General features: G+C 48.7%; 1 protein-coding gene and 1 long non-coding RNA gene across 5 annotated transcripts; both read right to left on the bottom strand.

Annotated features, from left to right (window-relative positions):
• Window positions 1-290: 290 nt before the first annotated feature.
• On the bottom strand, window positions 291-1,487 carry LOC123142682 (uncharacterized; the record flags this gene model as incomplete). The annotated part of the gene is made up of 1 exon (XM_044561482.1): window positions 291-1,487. A coding segment is annotated over one exon (1,197 nt), but the record flags the coding sequence as incomplete, so codon positions are not given.
• Window positions 1,488-11,100: 9,613 nt separating this feature from the next.
• On the bottom strand, window positions 11,101-13,727 carry LOC123145768 (uncharacterized). Of its 4 annotated transcripts, XR_006472424.1 has the most exons (5): window positions 13,349-13,727; window positions 12,968-13,271; window positions 12,594-12,892; window positions 12,049-12,098; window positions 11,101-11,917 (listed from the first exon to the last, which is right to left on the bottom strand). It is a non-coding gene; the product is annotated as an uncharacterized lncRNA (long non-coding RNA). The 4 variants fall into 4 exon arrangements; XR_006472423.1 differs by having other exon boundaries at window positions 12,049-12,892; XR_006472427.1 differs by having other exon boundaries at window positions 12,049-12,861.
• Window positions 13,728-14,070: the final 343 nt, after the last annotated feature.

The raw sequence follows: 14,070 nt of genomic DNA, 5'->3' as shown, positions 1-14,070 counted from the left end.
GAGACGACGAGCGGAGGAGGCGTCGGTTCCAGAGAGATGCGTCGGTTGCCGGGACACAGGCGTCCGCGCGATGCAACTGCTTGGCCGTTGGGCAAGGGGAGATTTTCCTTTTACAGAATTAATCTCAACAGTTTTTGCGTCCCTACTTCAGCTACAAATCCATTGGCTCTTTTACTAATGAGTGCTTGCAATGGGAATTGGCTGTCCTTGGGTTTGTTCTAACCCTTGGATGGTTTCATTTCTGCAGGAGCACCTCACCTGCTCCTTCGTAAGTGGTGCTGGACCAGCGTTCAAGCTGCTCTGAGGTTGACCAATGCTACATGTTTTGGACATGGTTCAACGGTATTGCACAAGGAGAAACAATCAATGAGAGTATGAGGCCCCGGCACTACTTTATGAGGCCACGGCACGGAGCTGTCTAGGTTGTAATGTGCAGATTTCGTGCTTCCATTTGGCAGATGGTAGGCCTCTATTTCTTCATCATGGACTCTCTCCTTGAGATCAAAGCTCAAGTAGATGGTATCACCGCTTATAGAGGGGAAAATCTTGGTGGAAACCGAAAAAGAGCAATGCATGCCCATGAACAATGCTCGGCCGCCCAGGCTCTTGACCGGGAATAGAGTCCCGGTGTCCAAATCCACCTTATAAACGTGATACGTCCTCCTCCTTGACCTATTCCTAAGGTACCGAATCGTGCGGTGCACCAGCATCAGTTCCCCGTCGTTATTCACCAGGTGTGCGCTATCATTTAACATCGCGGAGATTGGCTTTCGCAATCTGGCAGCCACCTCCATGCGCGGTGGCTCATCTTCACTGGTCTCTAGCAGCAAGACGCCATTTTCTGTGGTGCAATAGAAGCGGCCTGCAAACATCAAGGGTGCTGTGTGCACCGAAATCTTGTACCGGACCATTGTCCAGCGCTCGTCGCCGGGCTTGGCGATGCCTACAATGCATAGCGAGTCGAAACAAAGCACGACCGAGGAATCATCTGCGGCAATGCCGGAGCCCCACGCTCTGAGAGGAAAATCACGGTCCGGAAGGAGGTCGGAGTGGCGCTCTGGAGGCAGCAGCGTGGTTAACGGCGGGAGATCCGTGAGCTGCTGGCGCGTCAGCGGGTTGAGCAGGCGGACGTGGGTGCGCCCGTGGAGCAAGATGATGAGGCCCTCGGGGGTGACCCCGAGCTCGTCATGCTCGCGGAGCTCCAAGATTTCCGTTTCTATGCACTCGCCGGTGGAGACGTTGAGGAAGCGGCGGGCGTGGGGGGAGGCGAGCTTCTCCCGGAGCATGGCCCACCGCCTGGGGTGGAACCGGCGGTCCAGAGCGCTGTGCCCGCGCGGGTCGGTGCAGCACCGCCGCCACGGGCCGCACACGGCGCGGAATCGGACGTAGTCGGCCACGTCGTTGGCGAGGACGCGCTCGGCGATGAGCCCCGCCGGACCTTCCCCGAGACTCGCCCAGTCCCTGCTGCAAGCCGGCAAAACAACAGATCAGATCAAGATCGTACTTTCCACAGAAAGCAAGATCGTACTTTCCACAGAAAGCGAGAGGGCACACGCGCACCAGTTATGAGCATCATCGTCGGGATCATGGGGCAGCGGGTTGCGGTTAGACGCGGTACGCGCGCGCTTGGAGCCGCAGTTCGTCGTATGGGCGACGGTGCGGCAAGCATTCAGATGGCTCGGATGGGGGATTCGGGCGATGGTGGAGCAAGGATTCGTATGGCTCGGAGAGGGGATCTTGAGAGAGGAGGAGGAGGGGCGTGGCTGTTGATGGTCGAGGGTCTCCCCCGGTCGCCGCCGCCTGGGCCTCCTCCCGGCCCTCGCTCTGCCATCCGAGAGCGCGCCGCCGATTCTGTGTTCGGCTCGGCGGAGGGGGTTGGGACTGGGGGGGCTCATAGTTGTTTTGAGAATCCGAAACCAACCCGCCTTCGGAATTTGGATGACCTGGGCGGCACTTCGACCGGGCTTAGGCCTTGTTTGGATATGAGTTGTTCCTTTTTTAGGCAGAAGGCGAAATCACTAATTAATGAGTACTCGTTGCAAAGAACACTTCACTTTCCCAGGTCGCGACAAGTGATGCACATGCAGCGCGCCACTTGTCGCAACCTGAAAGTTTTCCTTTTTTTCGTAGATACGCTTATTCAAAACGTTTTATCTCTTAAACCGTGCGTCCAAATCTCGAACCGTTTTCACCGTTGGATTCCTCGCGTCGAGATCTTCAAAACTAGATCCCATGTTGATAGGTTTTGACGAAATTTTTTTCACGAAGAAAACCGGGCGAAAAAACCGAACCGGGAGCACGGTTTTTTCCCTTTCCGAAAGAGGCATGCCTGTGCCTCTCGCGAAATCACAACCGTGCCTCTTGTGGAAGCAAAACCGTGACTCTCGTGGAAGAAAAAAAACAGAAAACGCGTTTTTTTTTCCGTTTCCGAGAGGCACGGCCGTGGCTCTCGCGAAAGCACAACCGTGCCTCTCGCGAAAGCAAAACCGTGACTCTCGCGAAAGAAAAAAACAGAAAACGCGTATTTTTTCCCTTTTCGAGAGGCACGGCTGTGACTTTCGCGTAAGCACAACCGTGCCTCTCGCGGAAGCAAAACCGCGACTCTCACGAAAAAAAAAAACAGAAAACGCGTTTTGTTTTTCCCTTTCCGAGAGGCACGGCAGTGACTCTCGCGAAAGCACAACCGTGCCTCTCGCGGAAACAAAACCGTGACTCTCGCGAAAGAAAAAAGAACAGAAAACGCATTTTTTTTCGTTTCCGAAAGGCACGGCCGTGACTCTCGATAAAGCATAACCGTGCCTCTCGCGGAAGAAAAACCGTGACTTTCGCAAAAGGGAAAAAAAAGAAAACGCGTTTTTCCGCGCAAAAATTTTTTTTTTCGAATTTTTTTATCGAAAAGCTAAGAAAGACCGGGGGAAAACCAAAACGTCGAAAAAATCCAGAAAAAACCGTTTAAAAAGCCGAAAACGCGTAAGAAAAAATAAAAAAAACAAAATCCGAAGGGAGCGTCCAGAGCCCGACACGTGGCGAATGGCTGAGAGCGCGCCAAGTGGCGCTGATCGTTGCGAGGCTCCCGAAGGAGCGCTCGTTAACTAGTTGCTCCCGGCAAAAGGGGCTTGTTTGCATACGAGCCCAAGAATCGTCGGTCTTAGCGAGAGAGCTCGTGGGCTGTCGGCCCAGTTTGAGCGCGGCTGCTCACCGATTTTCTGTTCTTATTATCTATTCATTTTCTTTAGGTTGTTCAGCCAGGTTTTTCTGAAACAGGGCAGCTTGTTTTTTGGTATCTCTATCTTTACTAGTAGTATTATTCTCTACCATTCTTCTACTCCCTCCGTTTTAAAATATAAGTCTTTTTAAAGATTTCAACAAGTGACAATATACGAAGCAAAATAAGTGAATCTATACTCTAAAATATGTCTACATACATTCGTATGTTGTAGTCCATTTAAAATGTCTAAAAAGACTTATATTTAGGAACGGAGAAAGTATTATTAAAGGGAAGCTCGTTTTATGGCCTCCACCTCTCACCTGGTTTTTTCCTCCCACGTTCCCCTCCTTCTTTGGTTTTCTGTTTTTTTGGGTATCCCCAACCGATGCTGCACAATTTCAAATTGCATAAATCGATACTTTAACAAAACGAATGAATTTTACTTACTTGGTTAATATTGGCGTCGATATCAGGTATGTCGTTAATTTAGGGATGTCACTGCACGCGTTTAGTGCTAGACATGTTCAATACCAAACACCGGAGCAGCGCAAACCGCTAGATAGACATTGCATATATATAATATAGGAAAAGTTTGTGAAATGGCAAATAAAAAAAATGTTGATGAAAATTCTGAGAATGTTTAAAAATCTTCGAAAATACTAACGCCCACACGTGTGGGCGTTTGCATCACGCCCACACGCATGGATCAACGTCCGTTTGTGTTTGCACGAATCTTGGCATGTTTTGCCAGATTTTTATGCCACGTAGGACGGGCTGGTGTGTGGGTGTTGGAGAGTCCGCCCACACGTCCGCAGCACTCGGTTTGTCAGCTGCGCAGTGGGTGAACTGCTTTTCGCCCACACGACATTCGTACGTTGTGGGATGGCAACTGCAGTTACACGTACGTGGTGACTAGATAAACACACATGGCAACTATGATTCGTTGCTAGACGGCAACTGCAGTTGCGCGTACGTGGCAACCAGATAAACACACATGACAACTGTGATTAACCATACATGGCAACTATGGTTGGACCACACGTGGCAACTAGGTAAACACACATGGCAACTACTGTTTGACCATATGTGGCAAGTAGTTAATCACATACGGCAACCATGGTTTGATTACACGCGGCAACTACCATAAATTAGACATGACAACTATAGTTAACCAAAACAGATAGAGTTGTCATGCTTTTACAACTACATTTGCCATCCCGGATGGCAACTAAATCGTCATCCCACGGGTACCTAACGTAGCTGCGTCAGGACGTGTGGGCATTTTTGCTTCGTGCCACACGCGCGGGGTGAATATGAGTAGTACTTGTTGGGCGTGTGGCACGAAGTAGCTGCGCCCACATGTGCGAGCAATTATAATGTTCGCCCACACACAATCCATGTGGGCTGCCTCCTGCTCATGCCGATGGATGTCTAGTATGCCGCACGTGTGGGCGTTATCGGCGTCCAAAATCTTTTAGAAATGTTTCAGAATTTTAACTCAAGCATTTAATACTTGTTCACAAACATAAAAAATATTTTTTTTGAATGATCCAGCAAATTACTGGCTTGATTCAGATTTAGTAGGAAGCAACGAAAACATAACATGGTGAAGATCCGAAGATCGAGGAAAAATAAAAACAGCAACCCTAAGTGGTTGGAGAACAACACTGCACTCCACGGAGCGCAGCTACGACCCCGATGGCCACGAGCCGCTCTGACCGGATCCACCTGCAGAACGATGCCCCCAAGAGAGAAAGCGACGCCGAATAGCAGCACCACTCCTTCGCTCCACACGCGTGTCGGCAGCTGCGCCAAATCTGCGCCGTCCGCGCAGCTCCACTCCCCCTCCACCTCGCGCGCCGGCGGCCGTGCCAGATCCGCGCCGCTCGCGCCATGGCACGGCAACGCCGCCCCCCCCCCCCCCCCCGCCTACGTGCACGCCGACGACCGTGTCGCCCGCCTGCCGCCAGGAACCCGACGGCGCCTCGTCGAGATCCACATCTCCGTGGCCGAGCTGCCCCCACGCTGCGCGTGTTCCTCGCGAGACGGAGGGCCACCACGTCACGAGGGCCGCCGCCGCAGATCGACGGCCGTCCGCCCATGTGGCACCCCGGCTCAGAGCAACCGGTTTACCCTGCATTGCCAACCCAGAGGTCGAGTCTTCTGGCAATACACAACAACATGGTACAGAAACAACCACTTTATTGATGCTAGTGGATTACATAGGTCTGATATTACATCGATACACGAGGCCAAGCGGCACACACGGTGCTGCTGGACAGTATGTACATTATTTAATGAACATGACGGGGCCTCGATTGCATGAACTACGCGGCAGCGGAAGAACGACGAAGTGGAACTCCATAGCACAGGGACACCGACGTGGACACGGCCTAGACACGAGATGCGCTCCGATGCGAACCGACTTGCCTGAAAGCTGGCATAACACGCCAGGTCAGTACATTGAATGTACTTGCAAGCTCACAACAAACATAAGCACGATGACAGACAATATCATGATAATTAATCAGATTAATTCAATGCAAGAAATACTACAGATGCAATGCAAACAAAACATGCACCGATTCACACGGACTCGCTTACCAGACGGTTACCTCGTAACCAAACGGTGACCACACCGGGGTCACACCTGAAACTAATCACTCATTTACACCTCAAGAGTTCATGATTCATCACGAACCAATGCATCACAACAATCACTTAGTTTGCAAGATTTATTGTAAAAGTTGATCCATGGTGTGACTTACTCACGAGTTATGCCCATAACCGAGGACGCGGCTATTGATAGATTAAATACACTCTGCAGAGGTAGCACACTTTACCCACACTACTGAACACCTGGCCTCGCATTCCCATTCGGGTGGACCAAACCATTCCGACGAAACCCTCCCTTTGTCATGCACACTCCCCGGCCACTTCGACCAACTCCCTCTCAGGGCTAGGTCCTGGGTGGCCCCGTGTCTACCAAAGACACAAACGACCACCGTCATGGCAAAACGGTCCCAAACGGGGACAAGGTACCATAAAAACAAAAACGAGCACACAAGGTTATGTCTGCCTACCGGGCCAGGGTATGCACGCCTATAACCTTCCCTCGCGGGAGGCACCGGTGAGAGCCACAACAAAGGACCGAATCAAGACATTCCCACAAGGTAAATGTGGTCGCACTGAATTAAAAACCTGATTCAGTGGCACCATGATGTGATCAACATCATATTCAAGTTGAACTTAATCAAGTTTAGCTTTGATAAAAACTTTTTATCAATAACATGATATAATGCCATAATCATGCAACTACTCGTCATGCAATGCAAACAACTCATAGTCATGGATCAAACTTAATAGTATAAACATCTTGCAATACTTAGAACCAAAACTTCTCTGGTTATAACTCATTTTATTTATCAAGCAATATTTTTATTAGTTCATCATTTAATTGAAAATATCACTTAATAAAATAACTTTCATTAATTTCCATAGCCATATGTCTAGTGCAAAATTTTACTCTACTTAGCCAAACAAGTTCATGCATTCAACCAGTAACTAAAACAAGCATATCAAGCATGATAAAGTAACTAGCAATTAACCAAATTTATTTTATCAAATTTTAAATGCAAATAAGAACTCATATTCAAGTAGAAAATCATAGATATTGAAATAACACCATCCAAATGCTGGTGTGGCTTGCCTTAGTGTAGAGGAGGATCACACCCCTCTTGGTTGGCTTCAAGACAAGCTTCTCCTTCTGAAAAGAATTTAAAACCACAAAAATAATTATCAAAAACCTCTCTGAATAGCACCAGAAATTCTAGACAGCAAGGAAAAATCCACCCTTTGGCGTGCTGCTAGAGCTTTCTGAAACAAAGACAATGCAAAAAGAATCAATTCATTTGGAATTATGGTTTAGAAATGGTGGGTGGTCAAAGTTTAGTCAAATTTCTGAATAATATTTGAATTAAACAGAAAACCAGGGGGGTGACGTCGAAGGCGTAAACTGGAAAGACGCCTCCACTCATACCGCTTCGGGCGTGAGTGGTGAGACCGATAGGTGGGTCCCGCGCGTCAGGAGAGAGAGAGGGAGATTGATAGAGGCGAGGGTGTCCCAATCTTTCGATGAGATGATAACTATCGATTTGGTGGAGTCGACTTTGACGATCCGACTACAAACGTGCACGACGTTGCGCCTTAGCAATCGCTAAACCAATCTCCTGAGGTTACTGATGATGCCGGAAGCACGATCAGCCTGACCACGAAGGTCTATTCCTGCAAGCAATCGAAGAACGAGCAAGAATATGATAATGCAATCTGAATATTGCGAATATATATGAAGTATTGATAATGGTGGGGATCCGTAAGTGGTCTTGGTCTGGTCGTTGGACACAAACGAAGTACACGAAGTTGCAATGGCTAACTTTTAACTAAACAAATCCCAAGGAAAAAGCTACTACATGGATCTACTTATATAGGAGCAAGGGGTGGCGGCCAAGGAGGTGGGAGGACGTCCCAAGGCAGCCTAAAACCAACCCTAAGTTGTACAAGGCTCATGGACCCAAGTGGAGGTGATGCAACACCTTTGGACTTGTAGTTTGACTCGGATTCTGGTGCAACGTCAGATTGTTTCGACCATAACTCAATGCTCCGGACGAATTTAAAGGTGAATCCAATTGGGTTGGAAAGAGCACGAAATCTAGTTTCCAACAAAAAAAGAATCACCCAATTCGGAGTCCGTATGAAAAAGTTGTTGGCGTTTTGAGTCAGGTATGTCTGTGCAGTCCGAATCTGAATCCAGAACGTGAGAGACTTGGACTCTATCTTCTCTTGGCCCAAAAGTGACGTGAGAGGACTTTTTGAACAGAACCTAAACTTCTCCTTTTGCCTTATCTTCATATGTGGATTGTACAAATGTCCCATACACCTGCAATTAGACAAAACACAAAAGTGTGTGAAGTATTTTTGTTCTGAATAACCTAAATAGATTATTGAATAGTTTGCACTAGAAATCACCTGACAAATATGCATGTATGCAATATTTTTGGTCGTATCCAAGGTAGTCATGTCCTCATCAGAGATCGTGATCAGAGAGGGGCGGCGCTTCGCCGGAGCTCACGCCGGCGACGAGGGGGTTTGGGGCTAGGCTAGAGGGATAGGATTGAAGCGGGGCTCGTGGCGCACCTGCCCGTACCCGTGGCTTGGCGTGGGGTGGACGGAGCTGCTCGCAGTTGAGATTGCAAGCTACAGTGGCAGACGGGTTACGCCAGAGAGGTTGAAGACGACGGCTAGGGGCGGCTCCGAGGGCTCAGCGGCGTCTAGGCAGCACCAACAGACCACCAATGCCCGCCCAAGCAGTTGCTTGAGCTCGAGAGGCACCGGAGAGCAGCGGCTGGCCTGCGGGGATCGCCGGAGTCCTCTGGTCGGGGCGACGGCCAGAGGCCTGCCCGATCGAGCTGGGGTCGTTCTACGTGTTCGTGGAGGTGGTGTGGAGTGGTGCTTGGCTAGAAATCGAGGAGGGGAGCGCTATATATAGCCAGAGCGAGAGGGGGACATGTCGCCGCCGGAGCTCTCTGGACACGCGGCGAACGGCGACGAGAAGCTCCAAGGCGAGGGGGCAAACACTCAGCATCAACGCAGTAGCTTGCCCACGCTCGCGGACTTGCACAGGAGGCGGTGGAGGAAGTGGACAAGCGCACGCGCGCACTGTGGCATTTTGGCCACGACACGCCCGTGCTTGCTGCGGCGGCTCCGGCGTCGGCGAGTGCCAGGGAGCGGTGAAGAGTGATGTGTCGACACTGTAGGTGCGGCACGGCAAGAGTCGGCGAGTGCTGGAACGAGCACGCGCGATACAGAGAGGAAAGCGCCAGCCAGAGCGCGTCGAGACGTTGACAGGCGCCGTGTCCTCGCGCGGTCACCAAGCTGGCATGGTCAAAACGACGCCCAGGCTCGTCCAAACCTTGTCTACGCGTTTGTCTGTGCAGTGTTTAGTCTAGGAGAGGTGATAGCTCATGCCCAGGTCGACCAGACTTGACTCTACTAAGCTGACTAGTTTCTGACCAGAAACTTGGTCGCCAAGTTTGGCCACCTTCTAGAAGGCCATTAGGGCTGATCTCCTGGGGTTTAGGGTTTCTTAGGAAGGTGCTTAAGCTCAAGAAAGATCAAGCCCAAAAGCTCAAGGAAAAATGTACTTGCTGTACAAACTGGAATTTTGGGCCAGAAGAGAAATGATTTTCTACAGCAAAAATATTATAAAAAGTGATGCAATATTTTTGCATGGGAAGGTGTGCTAAGGTTCTAAGAATATTCAGGAATTATTTCAGATTTTTCTGGGAAAGAAAAATTGGGGTTGCTTTGGAGCACAAGTTTCTGAATTGAATTTCAGAGAGAAAAATGAATATTTTTCTTTTATGAAAAATATTCATTTGATTATTTTGGGGATTTATCAAAGGAATAAATTAGATAGGTCACTTGGGTGAAAGTCAAGGATATGCCCAAGTGACAAGTCCATTTGAAATGATTCAAAATCCAAATCAAGCCAGGGCAAAAACCACGGTAAAAACCACGTCCAGAAGAAGAGAGAAGGCAAGTCCGAAAAAAGAGAGAAAGCAAAAATCCAGGCTTTCACAAACCTCCCCCACTTAAGATGAATCTCGTCCTCGAGATTCGATTGCTTGGGAAAAAAATTCTGGGTATGCAGTCCTTAAAAGTTCCTCTCTTTCCCAGGTTGCTTCTTCTCCGGTGTGATGCTCCCACTGAACCTTGTAAAACCTTATTTCTTTGCTGCGAGTGACCCTTTCTGTTTGATCCAGTATTCTGAGTGGCTTTTCCTCATAGGTCAAATCCTTAGCCAATTGTATCTCTGCTTGGGCTAGGGGCGGCTCCGAGGGCTCAGCGGCGTCTAGGCAGCACCAACAGACCACCAATGCCCGCCCAAGCAGTTGCTTGAGCTCGAGAGGCACCGGAGAGCAGCGGCTGGCCTGCGGGGATCGCCGGAGTCCTCTGGTCGGGGCGACGGCCAGAGGCCTGCCCGATCGAGCTGGGGTCGTTCTACGTGTTCGTGGAGGTGGTGTGGAGTGGTGCTTGGCTAGAAATCGAGGAGGGGAGCGCTATATATAGCCAGAGCGAGAGGGGGACATGTCGCCGCCGGAGCTCTCTGGACACGCGGCGAACGGCGACGAGAAGCTCCAAGGCGAGGGGGCAAACACTCAGCATCAACGCAGTAGCTTGCCCACGCTCGCGGACTTGCACAGGAGGCGGTGGAGGAAGTGGACAAGCGCACGCGCGCACTGTGGCATTTTGGCCACGACACGCCCGTGCTTGCTGCGGCGGCTCCGGCGTCGGCGAGTGCCAGGGAGCGGTGAAGAGTGATGTGTCGACACTGTAGGTGCGGCACGGCAGGAGTCGGCGAGTGCTGGAACGAGCACGCGCGATACAGAGAGGAAAGCGCCAGCCAGAGCGCGTCGAGACGTTGACAGGCGCCGTGTCCTCGCGCGGTCACCAAGCTGGCATGGTCAAAACGACGCCCAGGCTCGTCCAAACCTTGTCTACGCGTTTGTCTGTGCAGTGTTTAGTCTAGGAGAGGTGATAGCTCATGCCCAGGTCGACCAGACTTGACTCTACTAAGCTGACTAGTTTCTGACCAGAAACTTGGTCGCCAAGTTTGGCCACCTTCTAGAAGGCCATTAGGGCTGATCTCCTGGGGTTTAGGGTTTCTTAGGAAGGTGCTTAAGCTCAAGAAAGATCAAGCCCAAAAGCTCAAGGAAAAATGTACTTGCTGTACAAACTGGAATTTTGGGCCAGAAGAGAAATGATTTTCTACAGCAAAATATTATAAAAAGTGATGCAATATTTTTGCATGGGAAGGTGTGCTAAGGTTCTAAGAATATTCAGGAATTATTTCAGATTTTTCTGGGAAAGAAAAATTGGGGTTGCTTTGGAGCACAAGTTTCTGAATTGAATTTCAGAGAGAAAAATGAATATTTTTCTTTTATGAAAAATATTCATTTGATTATTTTGGGGATTTATCAAAGGAATAAATTAGATAGGTCACTTGGGTGAAAGTCAAGGATATGCCCAAGTGACAAGTCCATTTGAAATGATTCAAAATCCAAATCAAGCCAGGGCAAAAACCACGGTAAAAACCACGTCCAGAAGAAAAGAGAAGGCAAGTCCGAAAAAAGAGAGAAAGCAAAAATCCAGGCTTTCACAAACCTCCCCCACTTAAGATGAATCTCGTCCTCGAGATTCGATTGCTTGGGAAAAAAATTCTGGGTATGCAGTCCTTAAAAGTTCCTCTCTTTCCCAGGTTGCTTCTTCTCCGGTGTGATGCTCCCACTGAACCTTGTAAAACCTTATTTCTTTGCTGCGAGTGACCCTTTCTGTTTGATCCAGTATTCTGAGTGGCTTTTCCTCATAGGTCAAATCCTTAGCCAATTGTATCTCTGCCATATGGTCATTTACATCTCCTTAGCCAATTGTATCTCTGCCATATGGTCTCTGAGTGGCTTTCAACTTAGCTAAGGAGATGTATCTCGCCACCAGAGAAATCCTGGAGCCATTTATGAGCCTTAAAAATGTGTAGAAATCGCACGTACGATTATGAATGGTCATTTACCTCAACGGCAACAGAGAAATCATCTTTGTTACAGATCAGTAGAAGGTAAACAAAAATGGAGCCATTTATGAGAGTGCCCAAGCCTAAAAATATCAAACAAATTACCACATTAGAATTAGAAGAGGGAGAAGTGGAAGTGCGGTTATATGTAAATCCCAAGTTCAGTGAACCCACGTATTCATGATACTGCATATTTGTAGGCAAAACTTAATACCTTTTTGTAAGTAACTGCCGAGCTGCTCCTTCGTACCTACATCCTCATACCTGCACATAGAAATTAGCTCAAATAACATTTATCTTGTGTGAAAGACAGGAAACCATAACAAATGAGATGTCTCATATATGTTATAATAGTTGTCCTGATAAATATTTGTTTTTGCATATTTTGCAAATAAGGTCAACCTAGGCCTAGCAGTTTTACTGACAGAGTTTTGTTAAACTTAGAAAGCATAACAATGTTCATATTTTGAGCTTAATTACTCCAACATCAGTTTTATTTAACACACGCGTCACCTTAAATCAGTGAGGCCACCGGCTAACTGGGGCTCCAAGCGTCCAACACATGAACGCCCGTGCAGAGCAAAGTGGTTGTGACAAAACAAATCGCTTGACAACAATAATCACATATATAGATCAACCTCTGATTCTTAGGCTATGGTACAGAACTATGCATCAAGAAAAGCTTCGCATATGCGATTTGGCCGGATAAATAGATGCTAAATTGACACCTTGTACGGAGAGGCGGTGCACCATATTTACCTTGAATAAAAGGCTGGACAGTGAGATATAAAAGAGTAATTATTCCATAGCCGAGGGTCCTGTATTGCACTTCATTATCCAATTTTATAAAATCTGAGCAGAAGGCCAATTACATTATCAGTCTGCGATGTTCATAGTCTACAGCTCAATCTCGTTTTCCTCCAAATAAAAGAAACACACAAAGGCCAATGGCACATGGAGGCAAAGGCCATGGCATATCTGCCTTTCCCTGTTGCAATATGAGTCAATCGGATGACGTGATTCGCCGCTAAATTGATGAGAAGAATCAGGGATATATGCTGGGAAACAGATAAATTATAAGAACCAATAAAAAAACTGCATGCTAATATAGGCCAGCACTGTTTGCATCTTACCCGTACAAATCCTTCTGATCACCATGTTTTTTATGCCTCTGCAGACACATCTAAGCTCTTAGTCAATCTTCTTTGTACGATCCATAGATTGGCAATGAACATACATTATGGGATTCTGTCGTCGGCATCGTAGGAAAACGATCTACGATCAAAGAAGAACCTGAGGCAACCGATGGACATATCTCCCTTGCAGCCCTTCATGACGTGGCTGTCCCATTGCTTCACCTCCTCCGAGAGCCCTAGGTGGGGGTAGGAGGGGAGGAGGACGTCCTGCAGCAGCAGTTTCTCCTCATCAGAGCAGCACCTGCAAAAACAGAGCCTTCAACATGTCTATATCGGGAAGAGAAACAAAAAAAATTAAAAGAACAGAACAAGGACAACCTTCCATGGCGTCCTATACTAGGAGCAGCTCCTCTCTCTCCGACCATGGCCTTGAATTCCTTTCATTGACACAATACACGCACACATCGAGAGGAGAAGAAGAGAAGTTGTAGAAGGAGACAGCGGGAGGAGGCTCCATGCCCGGCGATGTGCTGGCCCAAACCCTAGCTGCTGGGCAGTGTCGCGCTTGGCCGCTGGAGGACGCGCGCGCCGGATCTGGCCCGATGGGAGGAAGGCGCGTTGGGAGGGGGGCACGGTGGTGTGCTGGGCGCAGCCAGAGGACGCCGGAATCAGACGGGATCGTGCGCCGTAGGTGGTGGCGGCGGCGAGGAGTGGTGCGGGGAAGAGGGAGAGACGAGCGAGAGATTAGCTCGGGGAGGGTGGGTGGGTGGGATTTCGCGTTCACGGCCTGGGTCTTCTTGATTTATTATTCGCGGGCTATCAGATTAAAAACCAAACGAAATAGTTCGCGGGCTTACACAAAACTCTAGGCGCCAAAATATGAGTCTGACCTCACCTAACGCGTTCATGAATTTAGGAGCTTAAATTTTGAAGCTCACAACCTAGCGAAACATTCTCTTGCTCTTGGATTGGGTCGCCATGTTTGGTTAGGCCATCCAGGAGAGCTTCCCTTGTCCCTGTAAACATTGTGACGAGATAATAAAGTTCCGTGAGGTTGTCTCAAAAAAAAAACCTAACACTTATCTAAAAAAAATTCTCAA

Source organism: Triticum aestivum, chromosome 6D (assembly GCF_018294505.1).
Source record: "Triticum aestivum cultivar Chinese Spring chromosome 6D, IWGSC CS RefSeq v2.1, whole genome shotgun sequence".
Classification (NCBI taxonomy): domain Eukaryota; kingdom Viridiplantae; phylum Streptophyta; class Magnoliopsida; order Poales; family Poaceae; genus Triticum; species Triticum aestivum.
This window is presented reverse-complemented; position numbering and strand designations above follow the sequence as displayed.